A 17,498-nucleotide genomic window follows, 5' to 3' on the forward strand; every position below is an offset into this window, starting at 1 on the left:
GCAGCATGAAAAGTAAAGTCTCTTTCTTGTTAATGTACATACGTTTACTTTTTTATTCATTGCTTTAACGTACTGCAGTGAAAGCTGCAGAGTCAAGGTTTCCCGTTTCGCAGCTACAGAAAGCCTCTTTAATTACTAATGGTTCTCTGAAAGTCAAGTCCAATGTTGAAATGTATGTCCGACTTGCATGACTGCTACTGACCTTCTGAAATATTTATCTCTGACTTGCAAATTGTTGAACGTCCTATTTTGGTGCCAATCTTCTCTTGTTTGCTTCTGTTACTGCTGACATTATTCTCAATCCCTCATCCTCAAGAGGGCTTGATTGAAGTGGAGCCAATTTCACCCTACACAGTATTTACACAAACTCCATCCTCGGCTGTTCTTTTCTTCCCTTGTCCCGCTTTACTTGAACTTTTTTAGCTTCCAAAAAACATTTGCAAACACACGCTATCTTTGAAATTCACACATCAGGCTGGCAATTCACTGAGGGACACTATTTCATACTGGAGGGCATATAGCCACTGATATAAACCGCACATTCACATCGTGTTTGTTGTGCACATGCAGAGGAGCGGCTCCGTTTCACCAGAGGCCACCATTCCAGCCCACTGCATGTCACCGCCACCTGTCGTGTGTGTTTTAATGAATGTCTTCCCTCTCAATAGCGGTATGAAGACGCTGTTAAAGGAAATGCCATCCCTAATTCTCAACATGCCTTTAGCAGCTCTCTCTCACTCTGTTATTCATTGTCACATACACTCACGTTCATTTAACTCTTCCCTAATGCTTTAATTCCTCCCTCTGTTTGCCAAGGTTTAAATTAGAATGCGTATGTGACAGTCCAGGCCGGGATTTCGTCAATTTCTTGCTGTAGCTGTAACGCTGAACTTTTCCCCCTCTGTGTTATTAATGTTGTCTTTGCCGAGTACTCTTGCTGTGGGTAGTCATGATGAAATCTCTGGTCAATCTCTTTTCTCTAGGTGCAACAACCGTACGCAGTGTGTGGTTGTCACTGGCTCTGATGTCTTTCCCGATCCATGCCCTGGCACCTACAAGTACTTAGAGGTCCAGTATGAGTGTGTTCCCTATAGTAAGTATCGCCATCCAAATCTCATTCCCATCTCTTGTGATGTGATTTCAAAGTATGTTTAGAATAGACAGATGTGCTAAAACCATGTTTGTTTTACAGATGATACAAATGATCAAGTGGAAATTGGAAGTGTTTGGAAAGAGGCTAGCTTTTATAATGATAAATGAGGTTGAAGCATTAAGTGTGGCAGGCATTTAAAGGGTCAGTTCACCAAAATTACAAAGTTAACTGTCTCAATTACTTCCAGTGGAGTCCAGTCATGCAGATTGTTTTGGTTTTATTTGTCCAGGCTTTCAGAAAGCTGTCTTTAGAATTAGCTTTTGATGGCTGTTTCCACTATAGATCTGGCTGCCAGTTGGCTAAATACCCAGAAACATTACCCTCAGAGGCCAGGGACTGTTTTTTACCTTATTGCATACTTCATGTTAATTCTGTAATGGCTTAAATGAAACTTTGAAGGTCTAATTTGCAATCAGGTCTGTGTCTGTGCTCAGCTGAAGGTCACATGTGAAGGAAAAGTAACATCACACTGTAGAACTAACCCTGTGACTGAGCAGACCAGCTGCTTTTGTCATTCAACAGAGCAAATTTTAGTCACATTTTTGTCAGTATGCTAAGCCCATCAATTTTACAGTGACGTGCCGGGATCTCTCGCTTTTGGGGCAAGTAGCTTGTAAAAAATGAGGTGTAAAACCACGTTCTTGGACTGCAACTAATGATTCTTTTTCATCATCAAATAAAATGGCAAATAAATGTCAAAACATTGAAAGATCTGTTCATCATAATTTTCCAGAAGCTGAGGTGACGTCTTCAAATTCCTTCTTTTGTCAGACAGTCCAAACTCAAGGACTTTTCATTTCCCATTATACTCACAACAAAGGCTTTAAATCTTTACATTTAAGAAGCTGGAGCTGGCAAAGGTTGGCCATTTTGCTTATAAAATGACCAAAACTATTAAACCAGTTTGCAATTAATTACCTTTTAATGACCTCCTTAGTCAATACAGAGAGAACTATTACTTTTAGTTACACATTGTATTACTTACAGATGCTGAAAACATCACCAGTTAGGTTAAAAAGAGTTCCCAAAGATTCAATTGGATTACCTTGTTAGATTGTGGATTGGGGTTTTGTATAACATTACCAGACCTCATCCCTTTTGGTGTGTGCATTTAGTATTCCAGATCAGCAACTAAGGGAATATTTGGTTTTGATGTTTGTGTTGACAACAAAATTGGGTAAGTCAAAGATCCTGTGAGGACTTTTAGCCGGTTATGAAACAGGGTGAAATAAATACTGATGCCTCTTTTTCACCTTTAAAAAACCCCCCAAAACATCATATAGAAGATGGATTATTTCTGTATTCTTATTTCTAATGTTTCTGAAGACTGTCATGGGGTAGGTGTCAGATGAGGAGATTAAACCTGCCAAAACAGAATTTTTTTCCCATTTTCTATGGCAAAAATTCACAGTGAGAGATACGTTTGACTGATAAAAGACACCAGGATATGATAAAAAATAGTACTGACAAGAAAAGAGATTACAGGCACCAAAACTGGCACAAACAGAAACTTAACAGCAAAATCTTCTATAGAAACAGTGCCTATATTACACTCCAGTGCTGTTTTAAATGTAAAGTTGTTGTTTTTTTTGGCCACATGAATACTCTTGTTAAAAATGATTATTTTGGCTCGTTATATACAACTTTCCATTCACCTCGGTCATACTTGGGTGATGGAAGAGATCTCAGAGGCAGATATTTCCAAACCTTGGTCACAGCACTAAAACTATCTGCATGACTAAATCCCACTTGAGGGTAACTGAAAAAATATACTGTATGCTCTTACAATTTGCTTTTACCGACCCTTTGAAAGGCTTTAATAACAGTGACTTTGGATGATGTGTCTTTTGCTGCTGTGGGATTACAGAGAAATTGGCGCATTACAGTCTGTTCATTAGCAAATTACCGTCACTTATGTCCTGTGGAAACATATTACTGAGGATGCTGGGGTGAAACAGTGATAAAGTGATAAAAAGCCCAAACAGCCTGAGATGATTTTGCATATTTTTGAACTGTTATGAGTCTGTTTGAGTATTGCTTTGTGAGCATGGTTTAATTAAAAGTAGTGTAAAAATTTTAAACCCAGCTCTATTTGAAAATCTGGCTATGCTGTTTGATTTAAGGTAATCCACCTTAAAAGCATTTTTGAGAGTAGTTTATAAAAGCACCTTAAGGCTTTATCCCCGCCTGTGAAAGTACTTAGTATTTAAATTGATGAATTGTAAACACTTTCAGAAATATTCAACTATTTTTTTCTCCTTTCAAACAGACCTCCTTTTCACCTCCTGCCCCCAACCTCCTGACTAACCTCTTTGCTCTCATTTTTTTAAACCTTCAATCTTTCGCATATTGTCTCCAGGCTCTCCCCCTCCTCTTCCCAGCGAAAGCAGCTTAAAGAAACTCCATATTAGGCTGACTGTTCATCAGTCATCCAATGTGCTGTTGCTCTCCTTGGCTCATTTAAGAGTTTGGTCTGTAACATTAGCACCGTGTCATGTTTTTCGTGTGTGGGCGAGCAAGTTTGGGGATGGAGATTTGATTTGTGTTTATAAAGTTTGAACAAATTCCACCCTCGGTCAATACATGCCAAAAATAACTCGTGCTGTTTTTCTAAGAATGTTATCCATCTAAATATGAGCAGGAGGTTTTTATTTCTTCTGCCACTTAGGAGAAGCATTTTAAGAGGGATTTATCCTGATTTCACAGTGGCCGCTGCATTATTTTGTTGGCAGTTAAGCACAGTAGAAATGAGAAATTTAATGTCCTGGAAAGCATGGCACATAGCTTGTCTCCAGTCATAACTTGTCTGTTTTTATATCCTAGGATAAGAGGCCGTTTCACTAACAATCACTCTTTTTTCCCCTTCGCTCCTCTTTCCAAAGCAGCTCTGCGGTTCATCTCATGGTCATATCCTCCTACTAATTCTTCTTTTTGTACCTGGTAGTTGACTCATGATAACCTTTCTCTCCCTTTTGCACTCTTTTTTGCTTTCTTTTCCAATGCCTGAAATAGAAGTGGAGCAAAAAGGTAAATGAGTGGTCTGGTCCTCCCCCTCCCCCCCTTCTGGCTCCTTGTTTCTGTGGTGTTGAGTAGAGCTCCCCTCACGTCTCCTCCTCCTCCTCCTCCTCCTCCTCCTCCTCCTCCTCCTCCTCCTCCTCCTCCTCCTACTCCTCCTCCTCCTCCTCCTCCTCCTGATTGCCTCTCCTGTCAAACGCTAAACCCCCATAGGAGGATTGTTTGCACCCATGGAGTCCAAATGAATCTCCAAACAGAATTTCAAATGACATCCTCGATCATCGAATGCAGATTTTTTTCTCGCAATGTGAAAGAAAACACCAACTGTTGGGTGTTGATTTGTTCCAGGGACTCTTGCCTAGCTCTGTATTAACCCTTGAAAAATGAGTAGCATTTATTTATACAGTATATTCTTATTTGGCACAGTCTTAGTTTGCTTGGCCCAACTTTGATGCACGTGATGTAAAAAAGCAGTGATGGCTGAGTGAGATTGGCAGAGACTGAAAAAAGGAAGCTTGAAAGAAAAAACAAGAATTCAGTGTGTCCCTTTTAATCTAAAACCAATTAATTTGAAGTGTGTATACGGGAACCTTGCCATGGCCTCCCTCCCTCATCCATCAGTGGTTACTTTTGTCTTTTGCCACAGAAGTAGTGAAAGTCCTACACCACTGTTGTTTCGATCAATTCCCCCAACCTCCACTTTCATTTTACCTCTGCTTTGCTGCCGCCACCACCATTGACAACTTGTTGTTCACTCTTACCACAAGATGTGAAGTCCGTTCCCTTTTTATTTTATTTTACAACCTTGGTATGCATGTGCAGTGTGTCCACATACCCACCTGTTCATGTGGCATTTGACGTCAAAGACAGGCTGGTATATAGAGAAGAAAAAAAAGGTGTGACTTCTTCCTCCATTTCCCCATGTCTTTCATTTGCAGGTTTTTACCTTTTTTTCGTTCACATTTTAGTTTGTTTTGTCCCCGTTAGGATGTAGCAGCAGACCCTTGAGATGCAAGTCCTCTCGCATTTCTCATTCTGAATAATCCATTTGACACATTCATTTACTTTCCTTTTCCCTATTTACTAGCAATTGTACAAAATGCTAGTTTGAAAATTCCTCCAAATCACAGTCCTTGATCTTTTTGTCCCGCTCTTAAGTTGTACAGCAGCAAGAAAAAAAGAGTGTCACATGAGTCATGTATGTTTGAAATATCCTCTCTGATTGTATTTTTTTCACTCCCTTCTCTGTCACTAGTTTTCATTTGTCCCGGGACTCTGAAGGGTGTAGGAGACGCCACCTTCCTGTTTGAGGCAGAGCAGCAAGCGGGATCGTGGTGCAAAGATCCACTGCAGGCCGGTGACAAAGTCTTCTTCATGCCTTGGACACCATACCGCACTGACACCCTAATTGAGTACGCCTCTCTAGAGGACTTCAAAAATGCCCGCCAGACGACCACGTATAAACTTCCACATCGTGTTGACGGTACTGGCTTTGTGGCCTATGATGGTGCTATCTTCTTTAATAAGGAACGCACAAGAAACATTGTAAAGTTTGACCTGCGAACTCGCATCAAAAGTGGCGAGGCCATTGTAAATAACGCCAACTATCATGACACCTCACCTTACCGCTGGGGGGGTAAGACGGACATCGATCTGGCTGTAGACGAGCGGGGCTTATGGGTGATCTATGCTACAGAGCAGAACAATGGGCGCATTGTTGTGAGCCAGCTCAACCCCTACACTCTCCGCTTCGAGGCCACATGGGAGACGGCGTACGACAAGCGCTCTGCCTCCAACGCCTTTATGGTCTGCGGTGTTCTGCATGTGGTGCGATCGACCTACGAGGAGAACGAGAGCGAGGCCAGCAGGAGCCAAATTGATTATATCTACAACACCAAGCTGAGCCAGGGCGAGTACACCGACATCCTCTTTCCCAACCAGTACCAGTACATCACCGCTGTGGATTACAACCCCAGGGACAACCAGCTTTATGTGTGGAATAACTTTTACATCCTGCGCTACGACCTGGACTTTGGCCCGCCTGATCCCGCTGAAGGTGAGAGCTGCTCCACCTCATTATCATTGTGTAATTCTTCCATTGTTTGGTTGCAGCATGCCGGGTCACAGATGGCTGACTTTTAATTTTGGATGCAAGTCAGGTGTGATAAAAGAAAAAAGGGTCTGTGTTAGTCTTGGGGAAAGGGCTCATTTGCAGACAGAAATTACAGATTCACCTTGGAATGAGGGATAGCTCCCGGTGGGACTGCGCCGCTTCAAAATGCTGTTTTTATATTACCATGAGGCGAGCCGAGGCACTCACTCCAGCTGAAGCCTGGACCCTGTCAAATTCTGTAATCTAAGGCCCCATCAAAAACCATTATCATAATATATATATTTCTTAGCTTGGAATGTGTATGAGACATATTGTGCACAGTATGACAATGGTTACCCTCTCTCCCTCTCTCTTTCTACCTTTGGATTTCAAGTAGTGTTGCCATGGCTACTTCATCAACTTCACAGAAGCCTTTTTGTCAGATCAGGAGATAATCGCCATTCTATTGTGGCATAATATTTCTGAAACCACGGGCTGAAGTGTGTGTGACTGATGTAGCACATGGTGAATCAGAGTAGTTGAATAGCTGGAAGGGGAGATCAATTACAGTGAAGGATCTTGTCAGGTGGTTAGGGGGCTTAAATTAATCTGTGAAGTGTAGAGAGGTGACATACGTGTCATCAGGCAGGGACCTTCCATTATGCTGATGATGGGCTTAATTACCTCACTGCAGCCACCTTACCACCATAGATCCTCTCTAAGTCTCCTGTTTTAAGAGGGGAAATAAGGAGCTTGACCTGACTTCATGTCATATCAGAGGCTCAAGTTGCCCTAAAGCGCTGGTCTGGATTAGGTTATGATTTTTAACTTCTGGTTATTCTGAGGGGGGTTACCAGGGGGGGAATTTGATTCTTGACCTGAGCTGTTGAAGGGAGCTTTACGTTGATGTCTCAATGGCGTCTGTGTGCTCCTGAACTCTGGCCTCTTGTCAACGTGTCTGTTTGTTTTCCTGCCGTTCGCCTGGAATCTCCCTTGGATGATAACTCGACACCAGAGGTGAGGTGGTTTGGAGAGGTGGGTGGGTGGGGGGGGGGGGGGGCTCTGAGTTTGTGTCTGTTTGCTGAACAACTAAAGCCTCAATTAGAAGTATGTTAGAGGAGATATGAAAAAATACTCCAACTTTAATGAGTTCTCCATGCATGCAAACTGCCTGCTCGACGGTTTACGTCCCGATGTATGTAAATGTAATTAACAGCTGAATTATCATAATTACCCTCCTTGTCTCAAAAGAGGCTGAGGGAGAGGAGGAAAGTGGCCTTCACAGAGCATTTTCACTGAAGGGTTTAATGTTCTCTCTCAGCTACTGTAATGCCTCGGTAAACATAAATGCCACATATAGGCTTAGTGTTGCTCCTTGCTGCAAGAACATTGCATATAATCAAGGAGCCCCGACAGAACATAGTTGTTGATTTCCCTCATTATTCCACATACTCGTATTGGGATCCAATCAGAAATGCATCCTCGCAGCAGAACTTGTCACTTTGGATCATTAAGTGTGTTTTATGCGAACATTTCCAAATGTTGTGAGCTCAGGAGGCAACTTGAGATTCCACAACCAGCAGCAGCACGCCGAGCTCTGAGAATGGCACTCGAAAATAATTGGTTCTTGTTTATTAGGTTTTTTCGGATCTACACCTTTAACTTCTTTACTGTGTAGCTATTAGGATTTATTGCTGCCCATGATATGGCGTTGAATTAAACAACCTATTCTGCAGGGTAATCTAATGGTGCTGAAATAATGTCTCTCTCTCCGAAACTGAGGGGCACTTGAGGCGTAAAGGAAATTAATTGTGCCCATTAAGATTCATCGACCACAGAGTGAAGTTAGCTCCAAACCCAGTGTATTTCTCTGCTTTGTAGAACTCGTGTAGCACAATGAGCGTCTGCGTCCTTTTCTGTCAGACACATCAACCTTGGCTGTAAAGCTCATCCTAGGGAAGTGCTGAAGTGTTGGCAGGATTAGAGGTTTATATTAAGGGAGTTTCAGCAAAGTGATCAAAGCAGAAAATAATTGACCTCAACAACTTGATGATATATTCTTTACCTTATGTAGAATGTTGCAACACCACCAGTTTCTTTATTCTGTCTCAGGTTGAAGTAATTAGCTGAGATCATTCCCCATATTGATCCTCCCACTTATTGTTCCAAACAATTCACACACGTTTAAAGAAAATGTCTGTGTTCTGCTAATTCATTGTGAACACAAAACAGCAGTGATCAATACCCAGAGAGTCCAGCTCCTCTGAGGTCTCTCTAAAAGAGGTTCTTGCCAATAAGCAGCACACCTAAGTGCCCAATGTAACAAAACTTAGAGGGACACCTGGAATGCATTACTTGTGATGTGCAAAGCATTAACTGATTCTAGTCCAATGAATTCAAAAAACTAATCAGAGGGACCTGTAATTGCTGAGAGCATTTGAAACTAACAGGGAGAGAAAGGAGAAAATTAATTTGTCTTTGAGGTAGAATTGATCTAATGCCTTAAAGACGAGAGGCATAAAATTAATGGCTTTGTCCGAAAGGCTTTGCCACTCAGCGTAATCTGTTTGCAGTGAGTACAAGTGGCTTCTGTGTTGGATTGAAATGTCAAGGAAAACCACTATATTGTATTCAGAATGCCACATGATGGATATATATCATCTCAAAAAGCTGCTCCTTTTTTATTGCTCGGCCATTTTGTGGCTAAACCCAGCTCTGCACCTCAGTGCACTTTAGTTTGCTTTTAAATCTCTGAAAGATGCCTCCAGGTGAGCCTTAAAGATGGGAGACATTTATAGATGTATCATGCACTAAGCTTGTGTTCCACCCTCTGAAGCAACAGAAATAGAGGCTAAAGTGAAGGAGTCAGGAGATTTGCAAGAGCTCTAATTGTTCTGCTTCTTGCCGTGGATCAACGCTGGCAGAATTATTGCAGAAAAAGGAGTATATTATAGGCACAGACGACAGAGAGTTTTAGAGCGCTGTTGCTCTAAGTGTATTTCTGTCTGCATGTATATCATCCTGTCTGCATGCGGGTGTCTGCATTGTGAGCCGCTTTGCCACCTTCCTCTGACTCAGACCGTCTAGTTCTGACTACGCTACGTCTGCTGCTCCACAGTGCTCAGTTTCAGGCCTAATAAATTACCCCTCACAGACACAGGGTATGTCCGGCAGAGCTTTTTCTGTCCACTGCTCTTTTAGGAGCAAGTGCCAACAAAGCAGTGAGCCCTGAAACAATTTCTCGACAGCTTGGGTTTTTCTTTATTTAGCAGAAATAATGTCATATTCTTAATGGACTTGGATAAGACTGCCCATGATTTGTCTTGCAGACCTTTACCTTTGCACACCGAGCTGTGTGCTTGAATGAAGCAGAACAGCATGAGTGCATATAAACAGCCTAATGTAAAATTCATGTCATGTGGGATTTGTCTCTCTGTCATTAATTACCGGCACTGGCTCAGGGTAAAGAGGCAAAAAGACCAACTGTAGCTCCTGCACAGTTCTTATCCTCTGAGACAGTCTTGTTATTAAGTCAAGCTTGAATGCACTAGAAAGAAAAAAGACACATGGATATATGAAGACCTGCACACACACAGTCACACCTTGTCTTACTCAGAGTTATATTGGGCATCATTAGTGTGGTAACAGTGTGTTAGCTGAAGCAAAAGTTCAACATTTTGAGAAATAGATTTATTTGCTTTCCAGGGAAAGATGAGATGAGAGGTCAATACCAGTCTCATGACTATAAATGAAGTAACTAGCTATGTTAGCATCACCCTGGGTCCCTTGTCAAAAAGCTAATGGGATTTTTCTATTGGTAGTAGGTTATTGAAGTGAAAAGGCTCCATAGCAGAACACAACTTAAAGTAAACACACAAAAATACAGCTCTGTAAAAGTGTGCAACTTCAATACATTGTATGCTAACATTAGGCTATCACTGAGCTGCATCATGGTGGCATTACTCTTACAGCGCCACCATTCCTCTTGTCCATGTTGAGCTAAGGGCATTTCATGTGGTCTTATTTACTGCCTTTTTAAAGATATGTAAAAGCTTGAAAATTCAAGTGCAGGGTAGAACTATTTTTTGTTGTATTTTTTATTGTTGAACACGGCATTAGTAAGTGTAAAACTGCTAACTCATCCCCGTTATTAGGCCTCAACCTCCAGTACTCCATATAAAGCTACCACTGGCAGATAGTTAGCCTAGCTTAGCACAAATACTGTAACTAGATATTACAATTTCAAATTCACCAGTGGGGCTACTTTACTTTCACAGTAGCCTAAGGGAAAAGCTTGTTCAGTGTTTTACTTGGGGATTAAACAACAGCTGATAGCAATAGCAATTTTATTTATAAAGCACATTTCATTACACGTAAGTTCAATGTGCTTTACATGGAGAATTAAAACATGAAGACTTTTTTCCAAATAGAATAAATAAAAACAGAAAAACAATAGCTGCACCCAACATACATCAGACACAGCAATCAGACAAACAGCAAGTGTTGCTGCACATGCATCCAGTCACAACAGTCATTATATCATTCATACGCTTGAGAAAATAAATATGTGAATTTGTTTTATTTATTTCTCTTTCAAAGTTGTCTTACTTGAGACAGCTTTAAAAAAAAAGAAATAAAAGAAAACACTGATTGTAATTATTATTTGAGGAATCAGCTGGTTTTGTCAAGAGTTGTTTGGGTATGTGACGCCAGTAGTCCTTATGTACGCCGTAACCAGGGCTAACATTTAGCTAGCTGTTAATTGTCTCCTAAATATATCCAAAAACATAGCCTGAAGGCTTGTCAAACCATTAGGAGTTAAAAACCAGTAGGAAATAGTCTGACAAGTTAAACTACCATGTTAGAACAACTCGGTAAGCTCGCTAGCTGTTTCACACTGTAACCAAACTGTATGTTTAGCTAATCTAACAGGATGCGGACATATTTTTTCCACCTGTATATTTACAGTAATTATTTTTTATGCTCATGTTTGGTCATGTTCTCAGTGAAACAGAAAAGAAAAATACACCACAGCTGTTAGAAACACATTTTTCTTCTTAATTTCAATTGACAATAGGAAGCTCACTCCCCATTTCATAAGGTTCTGAAATGAATCCCTTCTAATTGAAACAGAGTTTCCAGCAGGATGCAGCTGTATCAGATGCTTCCCAGAAATGGGAAAGTGGAGCACACTGATTAATTTTGCAGCATTTAATAGGGCTGATTTTTTTCACTGCCTATTACATATTTCTTTTCAACTACATGTGACTTTTTGATATTGTACAAGGGGGATTAGACTTGCAAGCCATTCATCTTGAGAGATTAAACCACTCTAAACAGCTTGATTTGGTGGCGAGTTTAATAGCAGGTATTAGCTGGCTTATGATCCATTCATCTTAGCGTTTGTATGTAAAGGTAGATGGGTAACTTAAAATGCCTGGAGATGTTTGACTGTTATTCGAGATAAACATGCTCTTTAGCGCTGCGGTGTAAGCTGCAAAAGCAATGACAAACAGAATGTGTAGTCCTCTGATCATCTGATTAGGGTTAATATTTTTTTCATCTTCCTTCCAGATACATAAATGACTCTTGGGGGCCATAAAGTGCTAAAACTAATTCTGCTTCATCTCTGATAACTTGATGGATAATCTTGTCAAATGGTTTTGCTTCCTTTTAGCTTTGTTTTAATTTACACACTCGGTTCAGACTGTGGTGACAGCCATTTTTCCAGTGTTCAATCTCAGACTCGTCCATTATTTACAAGAGGTATTATTCAGCATATGGCAACAGTATGCCTTTGGTGTCAGATTGCCCATAAAGAGTGACTTCACTGCCTCTTGAGAGAAATGGCAGCTAATTGGTGCAGCCCTCTTTTGCTTGAGTGCTATCAGAGGACTCAGCTCTGGACGGGAATTTGCTCCTCATAATCAAAGGAAAATTGCTGCGCCCCTGGTGCAGACACATCAGAACAAGCCAACAAATGCATTGCTATCTGACAAGCACAGTACTTGATGTAGTACTGAATAGATATGTTGTGTATTTGATATTCTTCACAATCACACTCTGATTAACTAAGACATGCTGACTGAAAACACCCACAAAGATGTTATCTCTTCTCTGATTAGAGAAATCCTTCAGTGGGCATCTTCTAATTAGAGTGATTTGATTCCATGTCCACCTAAAAGGGTGTATGAGAGCAAAAATGACCAAATGACTCATAGTTTGAAATATTCATAACTGAAGAAAGGTCTTTTTTTCACTGTCTACTAGATATTCTTAATGATAGTGAGGCTTTCTATTCACTTGCTATTTTTAAGGAACGTACAATGTTAGAAATAGGAAAATGTGCCCTTAAAAATATGTTTAAAAAAAAAACAGAGCATTTTTAGCCTTCAATGATAACAACTTGAATATTGGGTATTTTTTAGACTGTAGATCCAACAAAAAGTTTATTTTCAAAATGACTCTGAGGTCTCTGCAAAACTATTTTGACTGTGATGGAACTGACAGGTAGATTTAGACAGGTTTATATATTTTTGTCCTTCTCTTGAACTTGATATTCCCAATTGATTGCAGTAACTCTGCCTTAATTTAATCATCAGTGATTAAACATGCCATTAAAAAGCATTTGCATTTTCCAAAATGACAAGAAAATTAAAGAGAAAGACTTTTTAGTCTCGAGCTGGGACGATGAAGTCTCAGGAGCAGGTTAATCAGGTGATGCCAGCATGGTGTAACAGGCAGATGCATATTAGATCTTATATAAGCCTGTGGAAAAGTAGAAGTTTGCTCAGGTATCGAGAGGTTTAATATTGTAAAACCCAATTACACTTGCCCTAGTATTACATTATGTGTGAATATTGAATCAACCGAGTCAGCCTATGAATCATCTTGCTTTTCCTGAGTCAATAAAAAAAAACCTCACTGGCTTTACATTATGTATTGGAAAGTTTTGTGTCTTTTTCAAATTTGACATTGTATTTTTATTTGTCATGGATTTAATTACATAAATAGTTGTTTTCTTTAACATTTACTTCAGGAAACTGTATACCTATTTTAAAGTGATTCAAATAGAACAAAGGGAATCCCTTTTACAGTATAAAGTAAGGCCTTCATTAATCTTGGGCCCTTCACAGGGTCTCTCTCTTCTTTTCTTGGTCACTTTTGCCATTTTTGATACCTATGCCCTGTGCCCTAGAGTAAATTTACCTCCCTGCTAACCACACATCAGCTGTTGCTCCATGCAGGCCTGCACGACCTGTGAATGTGTGTGACAAACGCACAATGACTGAAAGAGTGTAAAGTAATTAGCTGGGGCTCCTGCCAGTGGAAAAGGTCACTGAGTAAAATGTCACTATTCAGCTTCACTGTCGGGTGGTCTGAGTTTTATATTATTGATACTCTGAGCATCACAGGAACGCAGCTCCCTCCCCGCTGTGGCCTTCTGACCACATCATACCACATCGGCTTTGTAATAACGTCAGATATTTCACTGGAATGAAAAAACAAAGATCTCTCCCGACTGGCTGATTAGTGTGAAACATAAAATGTGGGCTTTGTCTCCATTCCCTTTCAGGAAATGGAGATATGTGTCTCATGATGGTGTGGAAGATAGCATGATATTGCATTTTCCCAGAAGCATCTGGGGAGCCTGAACACAACACTGTAGTGCCTTTCACGACAGTAGACCTCATTGTGGGAAGCCACTTTTATCTGCAAAGACAATCAGGCGGTTGAGAGTAAAAATGTACAATCACTCATGCAGGAGAGTTGTACACCCATGCTCAGTGTATGTGTAGTCACACAAAAATTCACTGTGTTCTTCGTTGTCATTTGCTATTCAAACAAAAAAAAAAGTATAGATTTCCTATTTCTGCTCTCATTCCCTAGTTATCTCCAGGCTCTCTGCAGCATATTTTCATCCGTGTGCACACATCGGTCTGAAGCTGAAACACACCTGAGCAGTGGAGCATACACAAGCGGCACACGCACACGTTCATGTGTGCATTCTGGGTAGGCATGGATTGAATACAGAGGAATCGCATTATTGCTGATGTATGGTTTTTGCTCGGAGCAGTGCAGTTCTCCTTCCGCACAGCAGCTTTATCAAAGTGAGGGAGATGAACAAGGCAGGAAAAAAAAGTCAAATGCAGACAGGCTTTGTCTTCATTGTTGACATTTAATCAGCCCAAGGTACTGACTCTGTTGGGGAAGAAATCACTGATGTGTCAAAAGATGCCCCACCACCCCTACTCGTCTTATTTATGGGCTTAAGTATACTAAATATAGCAACAGATAGATAGCACTGTCAGGTTTGCCTTTGTTTTGTTTATTGGTGCGAAGGGTGGAGTTCTGACTGAAAGTGGCACAAGGCTTTTTATTTTCAAGGAATTATGGGCGGCAGTAACTCTGACAGTACCAACAAGCCACGGGACTCAAAACAGTTACATTTCCCCCACTGCTGGAAATGAAGGGAGTTCATCGCAAGGACGTTTATGACTCAGGCTCTAACGGCTTCTCTGCTTTCTTATTCTAGTGCCAGCCATTGAAGATTTCTCTGTCTCACCATCCGTACCCAAGACCACCGCAGTCGTCACCACCACTGCTGCGTCCACTGTGAAGGGAGAGACCACTGCAGGAGGCGCAGATCCAAGAGATGGGAGGGACCCCTTTGAGGACGGTCGTGGCACGAGTACAGCAGAGCCCACCGTCGCTGAGATGCCTCCAACACCCAGACGCTTCTGTGAGGCAACCAGGAGGAGAGCTATTGACTGGCCCCAGACCCACACAGGTAGCACTGTGGAGAGGCCCTGCCCCAAAGGGACCAGAGGTAGGCCTACGATCTGCAACTGCTGAACACATACATTTAAACTTATGTAAATCTAAATATTCTTTGAGCTCACACTGTCTGAAATGATTTTAGATTTTTATTTACCCTCTCAAAGCCACTTTTCTGCCTATAAATATGTTTCATGTGCTTTACACAGAGCATTATTGTAAGAGCGAAGCAATTTGAATGAAATCAAGTTAATGCTCCTGCAAGGAGCTTTCTGTATTTATGTTGGGGCCCCCTGCGGTCAAAATGATACCTCTTCTCCCTTTGTTGAGAATGTGTCACTCATTGTGAATACATGCTGTGGAAAAACTTCAGATAGAAGGATTCCTTCCCTGTGCTATATGTCACCTCATTTGACACCTACACCCTTGAAGCAGTAACACATATTAGAAATAATGTTCTTTTTTTTAATGATCTTGTTTGCCTTTGTAGCTCATAAATAGGTTTTATTGTTAATTTCTCTCTGTTTCATAACCAGTGAAAAACTCCTCACAGGAGCTTAATTTAACTAGAGACCATTATAATTGAGGTTATGACATTTGTAATGAGGAGCACCATAAACGCCATCTTAGAAGTCCGCCTACCAGCATCTGTAAAGTTAACTTAGTGTTTCCATGGTGAAGATTTTCACGAGCTCTGTTGTTCACCACATGATGCAGGTTACTGAGTCATAAATTAACATTATTTTTGGTCTTCACACACAATTACCATATTATATGATTGAACTTTTGTGGGCTGAAATCAAGTTAATTAACATAACAGTAAATGCTTGCTCTAACTTTTAAACAATATACATTTATTTATTCTATAAATTTAAACAATCAGCTTTATACAAATCATAAGGCCCTACAAATGAAAACTGTGACTTATCAGATGATTTGCTGTGACTCTGGTTTCTTATTAATATGTATTTTTATATATGCTGGAGTTATATTCCTTCTTCTGTTGGAGACAGGAAATTAAAAAAACAGAGCCCTGAATGGCCCTGAATATTTTCCTTGTTGCTGAAACACATAACATCAGTAGTGCTGGGTTGTATCAGAATGTGCACGTGTTTCTGCTATTTTTTCATCTCATGTTAAATCCAGCTATTCTTAATAATCCTGATTATAAGTCACTAAACTCTGCCGGAGATAACCGCTTTTTGTAAATCATCGTTCAAGCTCATTTTAAAGGGAATTTTGGAATCACACTTTCAGCATACAAATGATCAGGAACAAAACTTCAAAGATCCTAAAAATAAATGTTAAAGTGGCCTTGTTACTTTATTTGTGCTTAAGGCGATAATGTTCTATTTCCATCTCTGGTACCATGTAACAATGACTGACATTTAAGCCAGAAGGCATGTCAAATTTGAAACTGTAATCTAGCATGATTAGAGGCTTTCACTGTCTTAAGAAAAGGTTACGAGACTCCCTTCTTTGATATAGTGTCAGGGTGTATATTACCCATTTTTCCATAACATTCTCAAAACATTTTTCTTCATGCAATAATGAGCTCATTAAGATAATAGATGCTGTTTCCTTCCGCAAAGACAGAACTGAAGACAGTGAAAACTGAGAAAATAATAACAAAGAAACATCAGAAGTCTAATGTATACATGCCGTCTTCATCACATTCAAACCCTATACGTGTATAATGTATATTATGATTTCAGAGTCATCATTAAGGAGTCCTCACTTGGGGGTGCGATGTTCTGATTGGTCGTTATACCACCTCAGTTGACAATGATTCTCACACAGGAATCTCTCACATGTTACCTTAACACCCCGTTGCAGGGACTGACAGATCTGTCACAATATGAAGCAGGGCTATTGGAGGATGAAAGCAGAAAAGAGACAATGTTTTGACTGTGGGGGTGAAAAGTGAATTGGGCTGTGATGTAGCTGTTGTCAGTTACGAGGCATTCATTAGGAATAATCCTGCGTTTCATTTAGACATGCACACTCTAGTATAGGACAATGTATAAATGTTTACCATTCTAAAATGTTTGCAGGCAAAAACAAACAGTTTGCCATGAAGGAACCTGATTGTGTTTCCCCTCCACAAGTTTTTTTCCCCTTTGTTCACTTGCAGCTTGCAGGCTTTCAAATTGTTTGGAAATAGCTGTTCCTGCCCAACAGTTAAAGTTTCCTGCACCAGAGAGTGTGTATGAATGAGGGATCAGCAGGAGAAACTGTATTCTAGCAAGGTTCTGGCTCCTCTCCAACTGTGGTGTTTATTCTGTGGTTTCTGCAGGCATCGCCTCCTTCCTCTGCACTGTGGCAGGGACCTGGTGCTCCAAAGGCCCGGACCTCAGCAACTGCACCTCCCACTGGGTGACTCAAGTGGCACAAAAGGTAAAGCGGGAATGTGTCAATTACAAAATATAGCTGCAAACAAACACGTAACAGGCTTGGAGT

At 40.7% G+C, this 17,498-nt stretch overlaps 1 protein-coding gene across 4 annotated transcripts in view; it reads left to right on the plus strand.

The window, feature by feature from the left end:
* The window catches only part of LOC117826589 (adhesion G protein-coupled receptor L2-like), an 89,855-nt gene that overhangs the window by 41,673 nt on the left and 30,684 nt on the right, over nt 1-17,498 (plus strand). For all 4 annotated transcript variants that reach the window (XM_034702751.1, XM_034702752.1, XM_034702749.1 and 1 more), the window contains exons 4-7: nt 984-1,093; nt 5,424-6,224; nt 14,797-15,090; nt 17,335-17,435. In XM_034702751.1, the coding sequence (XP_034558642.1) occupies nt 984-1,093; nt 5,424-6,224; nt 14,797-15,090; nt 17,335-17,435 (1,306 nt within the window). The remainder of the gene's footprint in view (nt 1-983; nt 1,094-5,423; nt 6,225-14,796; nt 15,091-17,334; nt 17,436-17,498) is intronic.

This window comes from Notolabrus celidotus, chromosome 15, assembly GCF_009762535.1.
Source record: "Notolabrus celidotus isolate fNotCel1 chromosome 15, fNotCel1.pri, whole genome shotgun sequence".
Taxonomy (NCBI): Eukaryota; Metazoa; Chordata; class Actinopteri; order Labriformes; family Labridae; genus Notolabrus; species Notolabrus celidotus.